The 15,499-nt window shown below is 55.8% G+C and overlaps 2 protein-coding genes and 1 long non-coding RNA gene across 10 annotated transcripts in view; 1 reads left to right on the top strand and 2 right to left on the bottom strand.

The window, feature by feature from the left end:
- PHF20 (PHD finger protein 20) overlaps positions 1–180 on the bottom strand; it is a 64,186-nt gene extending 64,006 nt beyond the window's left edge. For all 8 annotated transcript variants that reach the window (XM_042835512.1, XM_042835517.1, XM_042835519.1 and 5 more), the window contains exon 1: positions 93–180. The gene's annotated coding sequence lies outside the window, so the exon portion shown is untranslated. The remainder of the gene's footprint in view (positions 1–92) is intronic.
- A 4,306-nt stretch (positions 181–4,486) lies between these two features.
- The window catches only part of LOC122169372 (rho GTPase-activating protein 39-like), a 42,225-nt gene continuing 31,212 nt past the window's right edge, over positions 4,487–15,499 (bottom strand). Inside the window, 6 exon segments of the mRNA XM_042835478.1 lie at positions 4,487–7,071; positions 7,476–7,645; positions 8,093–8,184; positions 9,485–9,684; positions 10,881–10,954; positions 14,930–15,019. Coding sequence (XP_042691412.1) covers positions 6,877–7,071; positions 7,476–7,645; positions 8,093–8,184; positions 9,485–9,684; positions 10,881–10,954; positions 14,930–15,019 — 821 coding nt within the window. The 3' untranslated portion in view covers positions 4,487–6,876.
- Positions 11,991–13,724, top strand: LOC122169373. The gene is made up of 3 exons (XR_006171559.1): positions 11,991–12,153; positions 12,829–13,013; positions 13,289–13,724. It is a non-coding gene; the product is annotated as an uncharacterized LOC122169373 (long non-coding RNA).

Raw genomic sequence — 15,499 nt, 5'->3', positions numbered from 1 at the left:
GGCCTCCCTCCCCTCGCCTCGCCTCGCCGCAGGCCCGCAACGCGGGGCAGTCGGCGAGTGCTCAACCCGCCCGGATGGCGCAGCGCTCTTACCGAGGGATCCGTAAGGGAAAAAGGGTTAAGAACGGCGCCAACGCCGCTCCCGGGCCCCGCGCCGCGCCGAGCCCAGCGCCACCGACCGCGCAGCGCCACAAAATGGCCGCCTCGCTGCGGCGCCGCCACCCGCCGCCAGGGAGGGGGCGGGGCTGAGGGCGGGGCCGAGGGCGGGGCGGGGCCGAGCGCCACTCCCTCTCGCCGCGAGGCACGCGGGCATCGGGCGCGAGGCGCCCTGAGGTGGCGCGGGCAGCGCGCTGCAACCCAAACCCTTTTGAGTCTCGTGACAGCCGAAAGCCGAAGCCGGGCTGACACGCAGCAGCAAAAATCTTTGCGGTTAGTGCTCTTGCGGCAGGATGCAAAGAGCAGGAGGAATCAGGATGGCGCTAAGCAAAGTCTCCTGAGAGCTTTGTGGGAAATAGATTTCTTCAGTGCTTTCCTACTTCCACAAACCCGGGGCGCGGTGTTTCCGCGCTATTCTCCGTTTGTTTCTTTGCTCCGAGCGTTTCCACTCCCCACATTCCGCGCTCCGTGCGCTCAGCTCCCCTTCCCCACGAACGGATCCTCCGGGACCCCGCAGCTGCTGGGTTGGAGGAATTCTCTCCTCCCTTTCTCTCGCTCCTCTCCGAGGGCAAACCCCTGTCGGCACAGGGAGGTTCGTGCCAGCTGCTGACGGATGGTGCACGGCTCGGACCCGGCGCTGATGCCGCCCCGCACCCTGCACAACCCTCGTGTTCTACCTGCGGACGGGAGGAGCCCAGATCACAGCCGCCTCCGGGTCACTGGGGATCGTGGATACACCTGTGGGAAACGGAGCTTCGGGAGCCAGGAACGGTTGGTCCGCCCTCTCTGGGAAGCGGTGCTGTTCTCACCTGGCCACGAGAGGCGCCGCGCTCCGTGCGGGCGCTGCGGGAGCGGCGGAGGGGACGCGGTGCCAGAACGCAGAGGATACAAAGGCAGCGCCCCGCGTGCGCTGGGAAGGGAGCCGAGCGGACCGAGCTCAGCGGGCACGTCCTCGTGAGACGGAGAGAGCGAGGCGCGCTGCGCTCAGGGTCCGGGCCAGGAAGACCGCAGCGAGGCACAGGGAGAGCTCAGCCGGCCCGGGAGAGCCCGAGCGACGAGGAGACTCCCGGAGGAGGGGGGGGAACTTCCCGGCGAGGCGCTCACGTCTCTTCCTCCTCACAGCCAACCCCACAGCTGCGCTATCGACGAGCTGCCCTCGAGCAGCGCCGTGGAGCTGCTCCGTGCCGCGGCGCCGATCCCGGCGGCGCAGGCGGAGCCGCAGCCTCCAGCGCAGCCCACGCGGGGTCACTGCCGTCCCGCCGCGCTGCCCGCCCGGCAGAGCCGAGCGCTGGGCCGTGCCGCGCCGGCTGCAGGGCCGGCTGGGGTCGGACGAGGGCCGGCGCGGCTCGGCGGAGCTCCCCGCCTTCTGAAGAGCAGCCCCGTGCTCTTCCGTTTGGAGGCAGCACGCGCCGTCCCTGCGGGATCCGGGTACTGTTTGCAATTGCGAAACATCTTCTTCCCCAGCAGGCACCAGGGCTGTCACTTCAGGGGAGGCGGCACCTTCTGCTAAAACAGCCCTCAAAAGAGAGGGACCCGTTCCTCCTCCAATTCCCTTCTCTCCACAGCCCCCTGCAGCCCGTGTGCTCGCTGCTGCTGCCTAGGAGCTGAATGAAATACCGGCTCCGGCACAACGGGGCTTTCCTCCAAAAGAGCAGCCAGGCGCTGGAATGGGCTGCCCAGGGAGGTGGGGGAGTCACCGACCCCGGAGGTGTTCAAGAAACGGTTAGATGTTGTACTAAGGGACGTGGGTTAGTGGGGATATATCGGTGGTAGGTGGACTGGATGATCTTGGAGATCCTTTCCAATCTTGGTGATTCTAAGGGAAATGAAGAAAATTGGGCTGCAAGTGGAGATAAGCTGACCTGTGCTGCTAGACTTGCTTTGGGGAGGCAGCAGCTTGTGAGAACACCCTTGGTCTCAGTCTTCTAAATACCTTCATGGGCTTGGGCCATGAATTCTGCCAGCACCCAAGCCTGGCACCTGAGATCTCAGTCCCTCGGGTTACTCCTTAGCAGCAGTTTGGTTCCAGCTGCACTCTGGGCTCCATCTTGCACCTGAGCTCTGCCAAAAGAGCACATGCCAGCTGCTGGCTGTGCCCAAAGGGGTGCACCTCCTCCTCAATAACAGCAGGTAAAGCAGGCACTGCAATACTGTACCTCAATTTAAAACCCCCATCTGCTGATGGGCGCCTGAGTACTCTCTCTGTGGACCTCTTAACACCAGCAACAGGATCTTTTGTGTTCTCTTTACTCATGTTTTCACAGAAAGCCTTCATATTCAACCTCGTGTTCTCACATCTCCATATTCCTCCTCCAGACAGACAGCGAGGAAGGCAATCCCCTGGTAAAGGGATACTCAAGCTCCCTTTCTCACACCAATAACCACTAAGCACTTCAGACAAAGTGCAATGGCTGTGATGGTGAGGAGGAATAAGCCCTGGGTGGAGGCCAGGGCAGGAGGAGTCTCTGAGAGCGGCAGGAGCTCTGAAAGCAGCAGCTCTCAGCAAACACATTGCCCTTATCCATCTCACCCTTGCTGACTGTCCGCCAGACGATCTCTGGGTGTGCCCACGCAGACTCAGCACTGCTCTGCAGAGCCTCAGCTCGGTGCCGGCCTCACCAGCCGGTTCTGTTGAACCTGCCACCGCTTTGCTGTGCCCACATCAAACCCAATGTGGGACAGCGTCAGGACAGGGGCCCTCCCGTCTGCCTCCCTCCTTTGCTGCAGGGCTCCTGACGCAGGCCTGCCTGTTCCTCTGGCCTCCCTCACCACGGGGCTGACTGAGCACAAAGCCTGGCAGGAGGGTTAGGCTGACAACAGACCTCCCACTGCCAACGGATCCAGGAGATGGAACCCCTGTGCACCTCATACTTGCAGGGGAATGAGAGACTACAAAAAGCCCTATGGAGAGGGGTGATGAGCGAGCAGGATAGGTGGTCTGGTGGTTGCCATGTCCTGCACAACACCAGGCAGCCCTCAAAGCAGAGCCCTATCTCCCACCAACTTGTGCTGAGCAGTCCTACAGCCACCCCTCAGCCCCTGGTAGCTGCACAGCCTCTCCAGGCACCGAGGCAGAGCGCAGGCAGCGGCTCTGGGGGCTTATTGCAATGGATAGCTGAAAGGATCGTTTTTACCATTTTCATGTGCAGATCCACAGGACACGATGGCAGAGATGATGAAAACCCCACTCCAGGCTCTGCACAAAAGCCATGCTGAAAACATCCAGAAATTCACCACCACCCAGAGCACCCAGCACTGCGAGGACGCTCACCCCTTGGCACACGTTCCCTTCCCTGGCAGGTGCCAGGTTTGCCTCTCTCCTGAGCACTGCAGCCAGGTGAGCTGCGTATGGCTGTCTGGCATGGGCTCGTGTTCTGCTGCTGGGAGCCAGGCACGGACACAGGGCTGTGCTGAGCCCAGCCCTGTAAAATGACGTTTTACACAGTGCAGTAAGAAGGCAGGCCAGGCAACGGCAGGGGGAGTCCAAGTCTCTGAGCCTGGGCTGATGCACTTGGTTTGTAGGCTTTCTTGATTTGGGCAGTGAGCCCATTTCACAGCAAAGCCACTCAGACATCAGGTTGCAGACATCTACCTAGGAAAGGGCCGTGTGAGGTTACGAACTATTGCTCTTCCTTCTGCTCTCGTCACTGAAGGCTCCAGGTCTCACCTGTCTCTGCTGCCAGCGAGGTTGGTGTGATCCTGGACTGCTGCGTGCCAGCCCCTGATGGCTGTGCTTAAGGCACACGGCTTTTTCCTGGTGCCTCCAGAACTGCGATCACCTCCAGACCACCAACAGCACACAGGGTGAGTCTGGAGCACCAGCACCCTGCTCCCAGCTCCTTCCTGGGGTGGGGACAGAGGGAAGATCCACAAAGTCCCCCAGTCTGAACATAACGATGCCCCAACCGGCCAGCTCAGCCCAATCACACCTCCAGCACCAGGACAGGCTCCTGCACACTGCCTGCAGTGCCCACGACCACTGGATTAAGGATATTAGTAGTGCATCCCCACCTTATCCTCTGAGTATCCACGTGTGCAGATACTGCCCATGAACTTGCCTAATCCCTTTTTGACCCTGAAAGATTCTCAAACATCAGTGCCCCTGTGTGTCTTCCTCTGCTTGCTTGCACCTGTTCTCTCCCTCGTTTAACCAAATGCTCCATCACTGCTGCCTGAGCTTTAAGAACAACAGCAATAGCCCCAGCCTGGTTTTGAAGTGCTGGCGTCATGCTCATTCCCAAACATTATTCATGAATGCTGACATCCAGGCTGGAAACGCAGCTCCAGGCAGACATGGCCGTGCTTTTTCACAAAAAAGAAAGACCAGGAACAACCATGGAGATTGTATTTATTATTATAACAGAGGAGAGGCTGCTTTACTGATTCGTATTTACAAATCTGTCAGCAAAGAAAGTAATATCCAGTGTAATTTATTAGCCTATTTTACAGCCCTGGCAAGAAGCATTTATGTGTAATAGCAGCAAATGCCTATGCTCTGATTGCCTGCTACAGCTAAGTGCAAGGGATAGCATGGATGGCCAGGGTGGCGGCTGGCTGCAGGCAGTGTGTCTGCAGCCCAGAGAAGGGGCAGGCAGCAGGCAGCAGGCCCAGCTCTTGTGGGGCTGGGATGCACACCCTGAGCCTGTTCAGTGATTGAAATGCTGGCAGAACACAGCAGAGCTGGTAACCACCTGCCTGCATTTCTGGGAATGCGGCCGCGCATCCGAAGCACGAGGAGGCTGGCATTTCTGAGGCCAAATAGAGCTGAACTGCTTGCAAGCACTGTGAAGGATGAGAGTGTAAAGCAGATCCTCACACAGCTGTGGGGTTTGCAGGCCCAGTCCTGATAAGGGAGCAAGGTTTCCTGGATCACAGAAGCATGGGGTACAAGAGGGATCACAACCCTCGGGTAACATGAGCACAAACTGAACTGCCACTGTGGAGGTCTCTGAGCAGAGCTGTGCCCTGGAAACCCTGCTCAGAGAAGTTCAAATAGGCTCAGGGAACTCCCTGCACATGGTACCTTGTGCCCAAATGGCTCGGACTCAGACGTCAATGTAAAACCTCCCTGCTGGGCTCCCACTTGCAACATAGAGGCGCTCCCAGGTCCCTGCATGAAAGGAAGGGGTTGCAGAAATGCAACCATGGGCGCTACCAGCAGATGTAGCATTGCATGAACAACACCAGCACATAGCTTCTGCAGCAGACCTGCCTCCAGCAGGAAAAACACTTCAAAGAAGAAGGAGAATGCCAGAATGTCACAGAATTGGAAACTGCTGCTTGCTAATAAGTATACAACAGTATTGGGAGGCTGCGGAAAATTTATGTGCTGCCTCTGAAAGACGGTGCCCCTGCTGTGCCTCACTTCTTGCTGGCACACAGAAAGTTGCAGGGGTTCAACTGCAGCAGAGAGGACACTGAACCGCCTGCCTGCACTGCTCCATGCAGGCTCCACCACACTGCAGCTGCTTGGACCATTTCCACTCTTCCCTTCTCTCTCTTTACCTTCTCTTAAGTCCTCTGCAACAACAGTAGGAGTTTGGTGGGGAGAACACAGCTACCATAGCTGACACCCAGCAGAACCAGCATTTCACAGTATTGCTGGCTCTGCCTGGAAGAGCATCTCAGCACAGGGGCAATTCTCACCTACGGTGGTCTCCCCTCCTTTCTTTAGACCTGGCTGAACATGGAGGAGGGCAGAGCATCCGGTGCTCAGAGAAGGAGGTGCTGTGGGTGCTCTGAGTACCTCTGGTTCTCAGCTGCTCTTCAGGAAAACTGGTATTGGCTTGTGAAGCATGTGCAATGAGGGCTGGCTGAAAGGAGCTGCGAAGCTGCTAGGGGTTACCTTCCCAGAGAACAAAGCCCACTGAGGGATACCAAGGATGTTATTGAATGTTCCTCTTCTCCCCAGGCCCCACAGTGTGAATGCTGCTGATTTAGCTCAGCACTGGGCTGGCCCCAACGCTGACCTCATGCTGCTGTGCAGCTTTGAAGCTGCCTAAAGGAGAGGGTGAGGTGGATATTGTGCTGAGCCGGTCTGCCAGAGCTCCCAGGATCTCTGTCTGGCCACCCAGCAGCAGCAGCTCAGGCATCTCCTCTTCCAGGGCTGCAATATGCTTCTGCTGATCTTGGCAGCCCAAGGAATGCCTCTGCCTCAGTGACTCCCCTGCACCTTCACAGCCCTCTACCAGAACAACCTCACACCTTCAAACAAGTCTGCAGAGGTGGACTAAGCTGTCTCCACGGCAGTGAAGTTATCCTTAGTGAGGCAGCGTTTCCACCAGGACCAGAGGGAAACACTCGTGTCACAACGCAGGAGCAATGTCCTCCTACCTGAAGCCAACTCTGCCTTCAGAATGGAGATGGAGAGTCTCACCGTCCCGGGGTGCAGTGTCTCACGGATGTCACAACTCCTTCAATGAGCAGCCAGTCCTGCAGCTCCAAGGAGGCCATTCCCCCTCTGACACACACAAGAAGGCCAAGAACTACCCCAGCATCTGGGCTGACACATCCAAGGACTTCCAGGTCCTACTGCTGAACATCCCAAGCCTTCCAGGATTGTCTAGTCCTTGTCTTTGAGGTCTTAAGTTGGGAGATGCTTGGGGGTTAACCCAGGGTGTGATAACAGCAAGGACAACAGAAGAAGTATAAATGGAGGGGAGAAGACTTCAGGCACCCAACAACTCCCCAGAGCAACGTCCTGGACCCCAGGGCCAGAGCCTCAGACCAGCCCTTTGATGAAGCTGGTGTCTAAGTGCACTATCAGCATGCGAAGAAAGGACATTTCCTTGCGTGTGTTCTCAAAGATAATGCGAGGGTCGTCAGACTGACAGCGCAGGCAGTTGGGGGCCATCACCATGGCCAGGTTGTTCACATCCATCTTTGTTCTGCCCACATTTGATGGCTGAGCAAAGATCTGCAAGTGGTAAGGAAAAGATGAGCTGGAGCGGCGGAAAAGGGCAAGGGACTCCAAACACGGGGCCTAAGAAGAGGTGCAAGGACAGCAGAGATGTGGCTCCCTGAAGGACAACACCCCAACCACCATGCATCCACAGGGAAAGAACACCATGCTCTGGCACAGCCGATGGTGCGGCAGCCTCTGCAGGCAGGGAACTTCCTGCAGATCCCAACCTGTCCCTGTTTGAGAACAGTCCCATACCCCGCGAGGTCAGGAACACCGTCACCCAGCAGAACTCCCTCCATTAATCCCACCTTAAACATGGGTGAGAGGCCCTAACAGCCAGCTGATGGCACAGCACAGCTCTCCTGCTGCCTGGACCACTGGCTGGTGGCAGAGAAGCAGACGGCTGGGCTGCCTACCTGCAGGAAGTGTATGAGGTAACACAGCACCAGTTTGTTGAGCTCCGGCAAAAGCTGCACCACGGCCACAGCAGCGTCAGGGTTCTCGTAGTTGCTGATACACTCTTTGTAGAACTCCTGGGGGATCACGGGCTCCTCCAGCTCCCGATACCACAGCTTGAGGAGAGAGGCTGGACAGAAAGAAGGGTGCATGAGAACAACTCTGGCTGCCTTCCTACCATGTTCAGAGACAAACCAGGCAGGCAGACAAAATGCCTTAGGAACCAGAAGGCAGATAAGGATTCCGCACTTGTGCTGCTCCACCTTAGAGGGCAACTCAGAGATGCTGGAAGCAAAACTGCTGCTGCTGGTCTGCTCCCAACTGCCCTGCATGCTGCCTGGCTTGTGCAGTCTCACTCTGACAGATCCTCCATCACCCCCAGTGCTTTCCCATGGACAGCATTTGGAAAAGCAGCAGAAAGGCCACACAATAAAAAGCCAGTTGGTGAAGACAGCTCGCAGAGTACAGCAGTGTGTACGTGTCCCCAGACAGCAGCACGTATCCTGGGCTGCTCCTACACCCTCCCCTCTGCTCTGTACCATGGCTGATGCTGCACACGCACGTGGCATTCCCTTACCTGGGATGTTGGGGTCACTGAGGCCGCTTGGAATTCTCCACTGATCCACCTGCAACTTCAGTGCATTGACTTCATCTATGTCTCCAGGTATCCTGCAAGCAAAGGCACAGCAAGGACACTTCAGAAGGCAAATGGTACATGGCAATGTGCCTGGTGAGGCGGCTGGCCAGCAAACCATGCCTCCAAAAGTGCTTCTGGGGCACTGGGGAGAAGGGAGCACACACCAGCAGCAGCTACAGAAGCAGCTCGTCAGAAAGAATGCTTTTAGACACAGCTTTAAAATGCAGGCAGAAAAGCCACCCGTCTCCTTCCCTCAGACATCAGCTGTAACTGCCCCCCCCCAGCAGCACAGTCAGCCCAGAGATAAAAGCACCTCTGGCTAAATATGCCAAGATATCATAAACTACTGCAAGGCAAAGTAGATTCTTTTGTGAGTTACCTTCAATTAAATTTAATAATTGAAAAACTAACGCAAATCTTAAAACAAGCAAACAACAGAAGAAAACAACCAAACTCAGAGCCCCGCATTCATCATACGGATACTCTGTCTCTTGGAATCCTCACGTGCTCATCCACAGCAGGACATCCTGAGCTGTGTGCATCATCAAGGCTGAAGCGCTGCATTTGATGAACTGCTTTTATCTGACAGTTTCTGTCATCCTTCTATAATTGCTTTCAGTCACTGGAGAGTACTGATTGGCATTGGTCTGCCTTTCAGCATGACCCGCTCAGGGAGATCCCACATGTGATAATTATCTGCAACCTCTCAAGTCTTAATTACCCACTGAACGCAGGAGAAAAGCAGCAAACCTACAAGTAGGGCATTGTATTAAGGTCAATGCAAGCTACTCTCTAGCAAAGCCCCGTTCTACAGCCTGCCTCCTGCAAGGGATGCTGCAGTCACAGCAGTGCTGTGCTGTGCTTTGCTCCCTGTCTGGTGCTGTCCTTCCCAGTCAGTTCAGACTTCCACCTACCAGGCAGCCCCTTCCTTTCCAGGGAGCACACACAGCACCAGTGGAGCACGTGGGGCTCACAGGGGAACAGACTTTCTCCAGAAGAGGCGTGGGAAGCTCACACACCATGGCTGCAGATGCAGCTCCACCAGCAGCCTGAACTTTACCCTTCCCTGCATTGGCGGCCGCTGCTGTCTGACAAAAATTCAGTGCTGCGCTGTCACAAGCTCAAATCACATCTAGGGTTTCCCTTGTGACAATACATGCAAATGGGCTGATGCTACTTGACCACCCTGAGCCTGGGAAAGTTCACTGCTCTCTGTCTGGCAGTGTGCTCTTCCCAGGGAAGGGGAACCCCGCTGAGGTCAATCGTCATTTCTCAGCTTTCAGGACCGATGCTCAGGTGGATCAAAAGTAACACAGAACCCCACAAGCTCACCTGAAAATCCCTTCAGTCTGTTCTCCTCCCAGAGCCAGGACCTGCTGCGATAGCTGCGTCTGCACCCAGGGCAGCTTGTGGCCCGGGTACATGTCCTGCTGCCGCAGCATGATCTCCTCCAGAGAGCTGCCAAACAGCGACGGCGTCACGATGGCATTTCTGGCATGTGTGATCTCCTCCACTGTTGGCTTGCGGAGGCCCTGGGGACAGAGGAGAGCTGAGCACAGCCGTGGGCCGAGGGCTGCTCGCGTGTGTGCCGCCTCTGGGAGCCCCCCAGCAGCCCTGGCTCTGCACATGCTGTAACTGAGGGGAGCCAAGGCATTCAGCTCAAAACGAGCAAACAGCTGCTGCCTGCTGGCGGGGGGCGGCTTTGGAGTTTGGGGTGTTGCTGTAGGGGTTTGCATGCGGGAGCAAAGCCAGCTCCGCGGGAAAGGCGCAGGGCCGGTCTGTGCCTGGGCTGCAGCCAGGCCAGCAGAGGGCATGCGAACACCGGCCCCAGCTCAGGAGAGCGCCTGGTCGCAGGACAGCTGAGAAACAGCCCTGGGAGAGGAGAATTCCAGGTATGTTCAAGCCCAGGGCCTGGCTTTGGATCACCCTCAGAGGTGCTAAAGGGCTCTGAGAGGTGCACACAAGAGAGCATCCAGCAGCTGTTCCTACCGAAGGACACTCTGGAAGCGGCCACCGATGCTCCCTAGGAGCTCCCACTGAGCCCATGGGAGCAGCAGCCCTTGGGGCACAACGTGTGACCCTACATCTCCTGCTCTGCCCCTCGGGAACAACAGCAGTGTCACCCCTCCCGAGGTATTCGAGCTATCTGCTCACTGTACATGGAGTCCAGATGGCAAGGGCACCCCAGGGGGATTTGCAGAAATAAAAGACAACCGGATCTGGCTCACAGGCCTGGGATGGACGGGCTGGGGCTGCATGCCAGCATTCACAGCTCTGTGCAGAGGAAAGGGAGGGGGGGATTTCCAGAGCACAGGGGCCTGATCTGTACCAGGGATCTCTATTGCGTGACATCTTCAGCTGGAAATGGACGACTCTACAGTAAACAAGGTAGAAGAGCAGGCGCATGCAAGGTCTCAGGGTGCAAACGGAGATTCCCCAGCGATGGGCATTCCCTGCAGGTAGCTCCTATTGCCCTGGAGACTGGGAGCCATCAGCTTTATCCTTCAGGTCCCCAAGGCCGCAGCACAGCAGCAGCCTTCTCCCACTCATCCATGGGGAGATGAGCCATCAGCCATGAGCCATGAGCAAGCCTCCTCCGCTCTCTATCTCTATTTTCCATCACTGAATCAGCAGTGGCCTCCGAGTGTCACAGGGCTGACACCTCTGGGACATGGAAAGCAGAGCGCTGCACAGCAGCCCGAGCCCCCGGCACCACACAGCCACTCACCTTCTTGCCCCCGGTGACGGCTACTTTCTGGAGTTTGCGGTAGCAGTATTTGGCATACGTGCTGATGGGCAGACCTGGCAGGAAGGAGAAAGGAGCTGTCAGCCCACAGCGCCGTGCTGCTGCCACGCCACAGCTCCGTGCAAAGCACCAGCACAGCAGTTTGCACTGGCGCAAACATCCACCCCATTCTGTGCAGCCTGTTCTGCAGGCAGGGCAGAGGCTGCTGAAACTTCCCATAGAGCACGCCGAGCCCTCCCGGCCCCACAGCCCCATGGCAGGTGGTGTCAGTGCAAGTTGGTGCTCGGGCTCTGAGGGATCTGACCAGTGACTCAAGGCTCGCAGCTCTGCACCTCACAGCCCTGCACACACACAGTCTGACCCCTGACTCAGTGCCCAGCATGGGCACACACGTAAGCATGAGTCCCCATTCCCCGCCGCAAGGCAGAAGCTGTGGGGCTCACAGGCACAGGGCTGGGAATCCGAATGATGCATGAGCTTCACAATGAGCACGCAGAGCCAGTCTCTTGCCAGGAAAGATTTCAAGTGTTTTAAACAAATTGTTTATGCTTCAAACACTGGGATAGTGAGAGAGGCAGCGGTGTGCCAGGCCCAGAGAGCCAGCATCAGCACCTTCTGAATGAAGGCAGCGAGGGAAGTCACAGGAATGCACCGGGTTCTCTCTCAGCTTCCCAAGGGCCTGCAGGAAGCTCCCCTGCTCTCCTGGTTGCAGCCTCCTCCAGCGCAGCCTTCAAACATAAGACTGAGGTGTGCTCTGTGAGGCTGACCTCGTGCACCGGAGCCCGGCGGTGCCACCTTCTGCAAGAAGGGCTGCTCTTGTGCTTGGTTCAGCTCTGAGGGCAGCAGAGCCAGGATTCACAGAGCTAATCCCCCTGTGACACCAAGAGAAATATTTGCACTGACAGAGCAACTGATTGCTGAGAGAGTTTTTCCAAAACTGTTGGCCTTTTGTTCTTTTCCGAGTCAAACCCAAATTGCTCGCTGAAAGCACTGAATAGATCTGCCCTATTTGATTCCCTGCCAGGCTTAAAGCTTGCAACAGAGTTCAAAATACTTGTGGCTTTTAAAATCTGTATTCTGGTCAGATGCTGCTAATTTCAGAGCAGCCTTTCAAGAGCTCTGTAGCTTAGGTAAGCTGGTCAGGATCCTGGAGTTCCTCACATGCTCTCGATGCAGGAAGAGGACAAGCTTCCCCAGCAGAGCAACACGTCCCTCTGTGCTGGAGGAGACACAACAGGTCCTGCAGGCACGTCAGGTGAAGCTCACTTTCTGCTTTCCCAGGGACTCTGAGGGAAAGGCCCGAACCCCAGCTGGCACTGCCTGTGCTGCACGCCCTGCTCCAGCCACGCTCACACTGCGCCCCCCAGGCCCTGCAGCCACTCCTGCCCATCCCCACTCCCATCCCCAGCCAATGGCCGCAGCCAGGACAGGTGGCCTCGGCCTGGCAGGGCTGCCACGGGGTAATTCCACTTCTGTGAGCGCACGGCGGGCCGATGGAATCCACGCTGAGCTGCCATTTCCTGTGGTCCCGCAGCAGCCCCGCGAGCTCAGGAACAGAAGACTCCTCACAACCCACACAGTGAAAAACAGTTTGCAAAGGAAAATATTTTTCCATGTGCTGGTCTAAAAACATATGCAGAGAGCTTCTTGAAGAACCTCTCCTTTTATAACAAGTTAAAACCCATGCAAGGCACACGGGGGAACATACCTTCTGGAACACACTCTCCTGCCAAAAAATGTCTTAAAAATGCAGCAAACAACACGGATGGGAGCCCAGCCCTGGACACGTACTTTCACACAGCAGAAGCCATTGTGTTTGTGTGCCCAGCACTGCACCCTCACCAGATCCTTCTGCACCTTTAGTTTTCACAGCCCTGCAGACCCCGTGCCAGCACCAAGCTGGCAGCTCATTATCTGCCTCTTTGTACAGCTCACAGCGAAGGCCAGCAAACATTCCTGCGGGATCAGGAGACAATCGTCCTTGTGAAAGCAGATCATTTATTTCTACTCATTCTTCTGCCTCTCAATGGGTTACTGAGCCGTGAAAGGATCTTGCACCACCTCCATACCTCATCTACCCACAGAGAATTAGGCTGGAAGACGAAGACTGCATAGGTAAGCGTGGGAAACTTCACAGAATTTCTTTGGGTGCCTGTCAGATGCTAAATGTTTGATCACCCTCCTGTTTGCTTACAAGCTCAAAGGGTATGGGGGGGAATCACGGCTCTGACTGCACTTTTCTCTGAAAGGCATACATATCTTTGCATATATCACCAAATTCTGTTTGAAGACACTACATTTAACTTTCTTATAGATTTCTCTGTTAAATTGTTGCTAAATTGCCAAGCGTCCAAGTATCTCATGGCTACTAATTAACTTCCCAAAACAAGCCTGCAGCTTCAGGAACCTCACAAGGAAGGCAGATGGGGATGGTGGAGCAGACAGAGGGACCCCAAGGAACAGCACGGACAGCCCAGCACTTCCAGCAGGATTGCCCCGACTGAGCTGCAGCTCCTCTGGGCTCCCACCAGAAGAAAGCCTCCCACTGCTGTCACTTGTGGAACGCTGTGTCCAGCCCTGCCCTGCGTGCCTCCTGTGCTGCACTTTGCACTCTGTGCCTGCGGGCAGCAGGTCAGCCATCCTAAAACCCCACTTCACTCCCAGAGCGGGTCTTCTGTTTGCAATGAAGCGGGCAGAGTCCTGCGAAGGGAGCAGCACGTGGGCAATCATCAGAGCCCCAATGAAGGCCACAAAAGCATTTCTGATTTTCAAGTGCTTCTTTCTGCAGACTTAATAAAGTTTCCTTGGTGTGCTGTTTGAATACAAGTTCTTACGTTCTTGTGTTTTAGTAAAAACTACCTCTACCTTCATCCTAAAGCCAAGCCCTGCACACAGCACAGGGGGAATTTCACAGCAGCGCCTGCTCAGCCCGCAGGTGGAGCACACTCTGTGCAGAGCTGCCCTATAGGATACCAAAGTCCCTCTAACAGCAGCACCATGACTTTTCAAAGGCTCGGAATGGGCTAAACTCTGCAGGGCCTGAACAGGAGAGGAAAAAGTCACATTCCTCCCCTAAACGATGAGGCCATTTCAGGTCTCTGCTTTGAATCCCACAGGAAGGCTGGTTGGCTCACACTGGGCAGCAGCTCTGAGTGGGGGCTGTGACCAAGGAGCAAGTTGGGCTGTCTGTCTCACCTGCAGGTGCCACCTGAGGGCAATCTCTGCAGCAGTGCAGCTGCCAGGTCCCCACTGATGCATCTGCATGCTGGAGCCAGGCTGGAAGCAGCATCCAGCTCCCCAAAATGAGAGACAGTGAAGCTGCCATAAACAAACTGCTGCCTGACATGAATGCACAGATTTGGCTCCGGTTTCCTAGAAACAACATAAAAACTTGAACAGACTCAGTCTGGGAAGATTTTAGGCCCGACAAAGTATTATCTGCTCTCCTACAGGCAGCAGTAAAACACGAGTCTGGAGTAATATGTGAGCTCTTGTCCATTCAGCACAGATGTTATTCACGCTCTGGCTGCAAGAGCAGAGGGACTGCCCAGTCCAGGAAGTGTGGGCAAGGGTACACCTGTACTTGGGCAAAGCAGAGCTCTTCACCAGAGGTCAGTGTCCCTGTGAAGGTCCTCGGGTTGAGTGGTGGCTTTCAAAGTCCATAGCAACACTGAAACAGGTTCTGGCTGTGTGCTGGCTGGTGTGGCTTCTAACACTGAATGTGCCATAGAGAAATCTGTGCCATGTGCAGATGATCTGAAGGACAGCCCAGGTCTGCAGCCAACTTTAAATCGCTGTTCGGTGAATGAAAGGGTTCCCACTGCCACCATGGGCACCCACACCCACCCTGCCCACCCGCATCGCCCCCTTCTGCCCATGCTCCAGCCAGACCCCGCACAAAGCCCTGCAGCAAAACTTCCTAAATACAGGCCTATACACTCAAATAAATGATCTGATTTTCAGCAGAGCTCAGCAATCAAGTGCATCTGAAGTCAGTGGAGCACTCTGTCTTGCTCCCTGCCTCCCTTTACCTTCCTCCTCCGTGTTTTGTTTCCTCTTTTTCCTGGATTTTGAATTCTTCTTGTTCTTCAGATCCACAAGCTCCTTGATACGCTGCGCAACTGAAAAGTCAAAGCACCATTACGTGAACAACAGAGGAGACCAAATGCTCCCTGTCCTCCGCTGTTTCAGTGCGGTGCAATTAATACTGTGGCATGACAAAATCCCAAAGGCCAGCAGTGCCCACAGACAGCAACGAAAGCAGCCAGCCCAGCTCCAGGACAAGGAAAGTCTGCTCAGGGTCCTGTAGCACAGCCAGCCCCGAACGCGCCCTCTGAGGGGCCCAGGACATCACTCAGCTTCTCTGAATGGCCACGCAGTTGAGAAGGGGCTCCAGGCAGCAAACTGATACCTAAATAAACTCATTGCCCAAATACCAGCAGAAGCAATAACCCACTTAAATAGTTCAGATTACTACCCCCAATGCCTGGATCCCGGTGCTGGCAGGAAGGGATTTTGTTCCAGGAACAAGCATAGCTGCAAGGGGTGGTTTTGAGGGAGAATCCTCAAGAAAACCCTAACGAATGCTGCACATCCAGCAC

This window comes from Centrocercus urophasianus, unplaced genomic scaffold, assembly GCF_019232065.1.
Source record: "Centrocercus urophasianus isolate 14NV4802_14NV808 unplaced genomic scaffold, USGS_Curo_1.0 seq_53, whole genome shotgun sequence".
Classification (NCBI taxonomy): Eukaryota; Metazoa; Chordata; class Aves; order Galliformes; family Phasianidae; genus Centrocercus; species Centrocercus urophasianus.
This window is presented reverse-complemented; position numbering and strand designations above follow the sequence as displayed.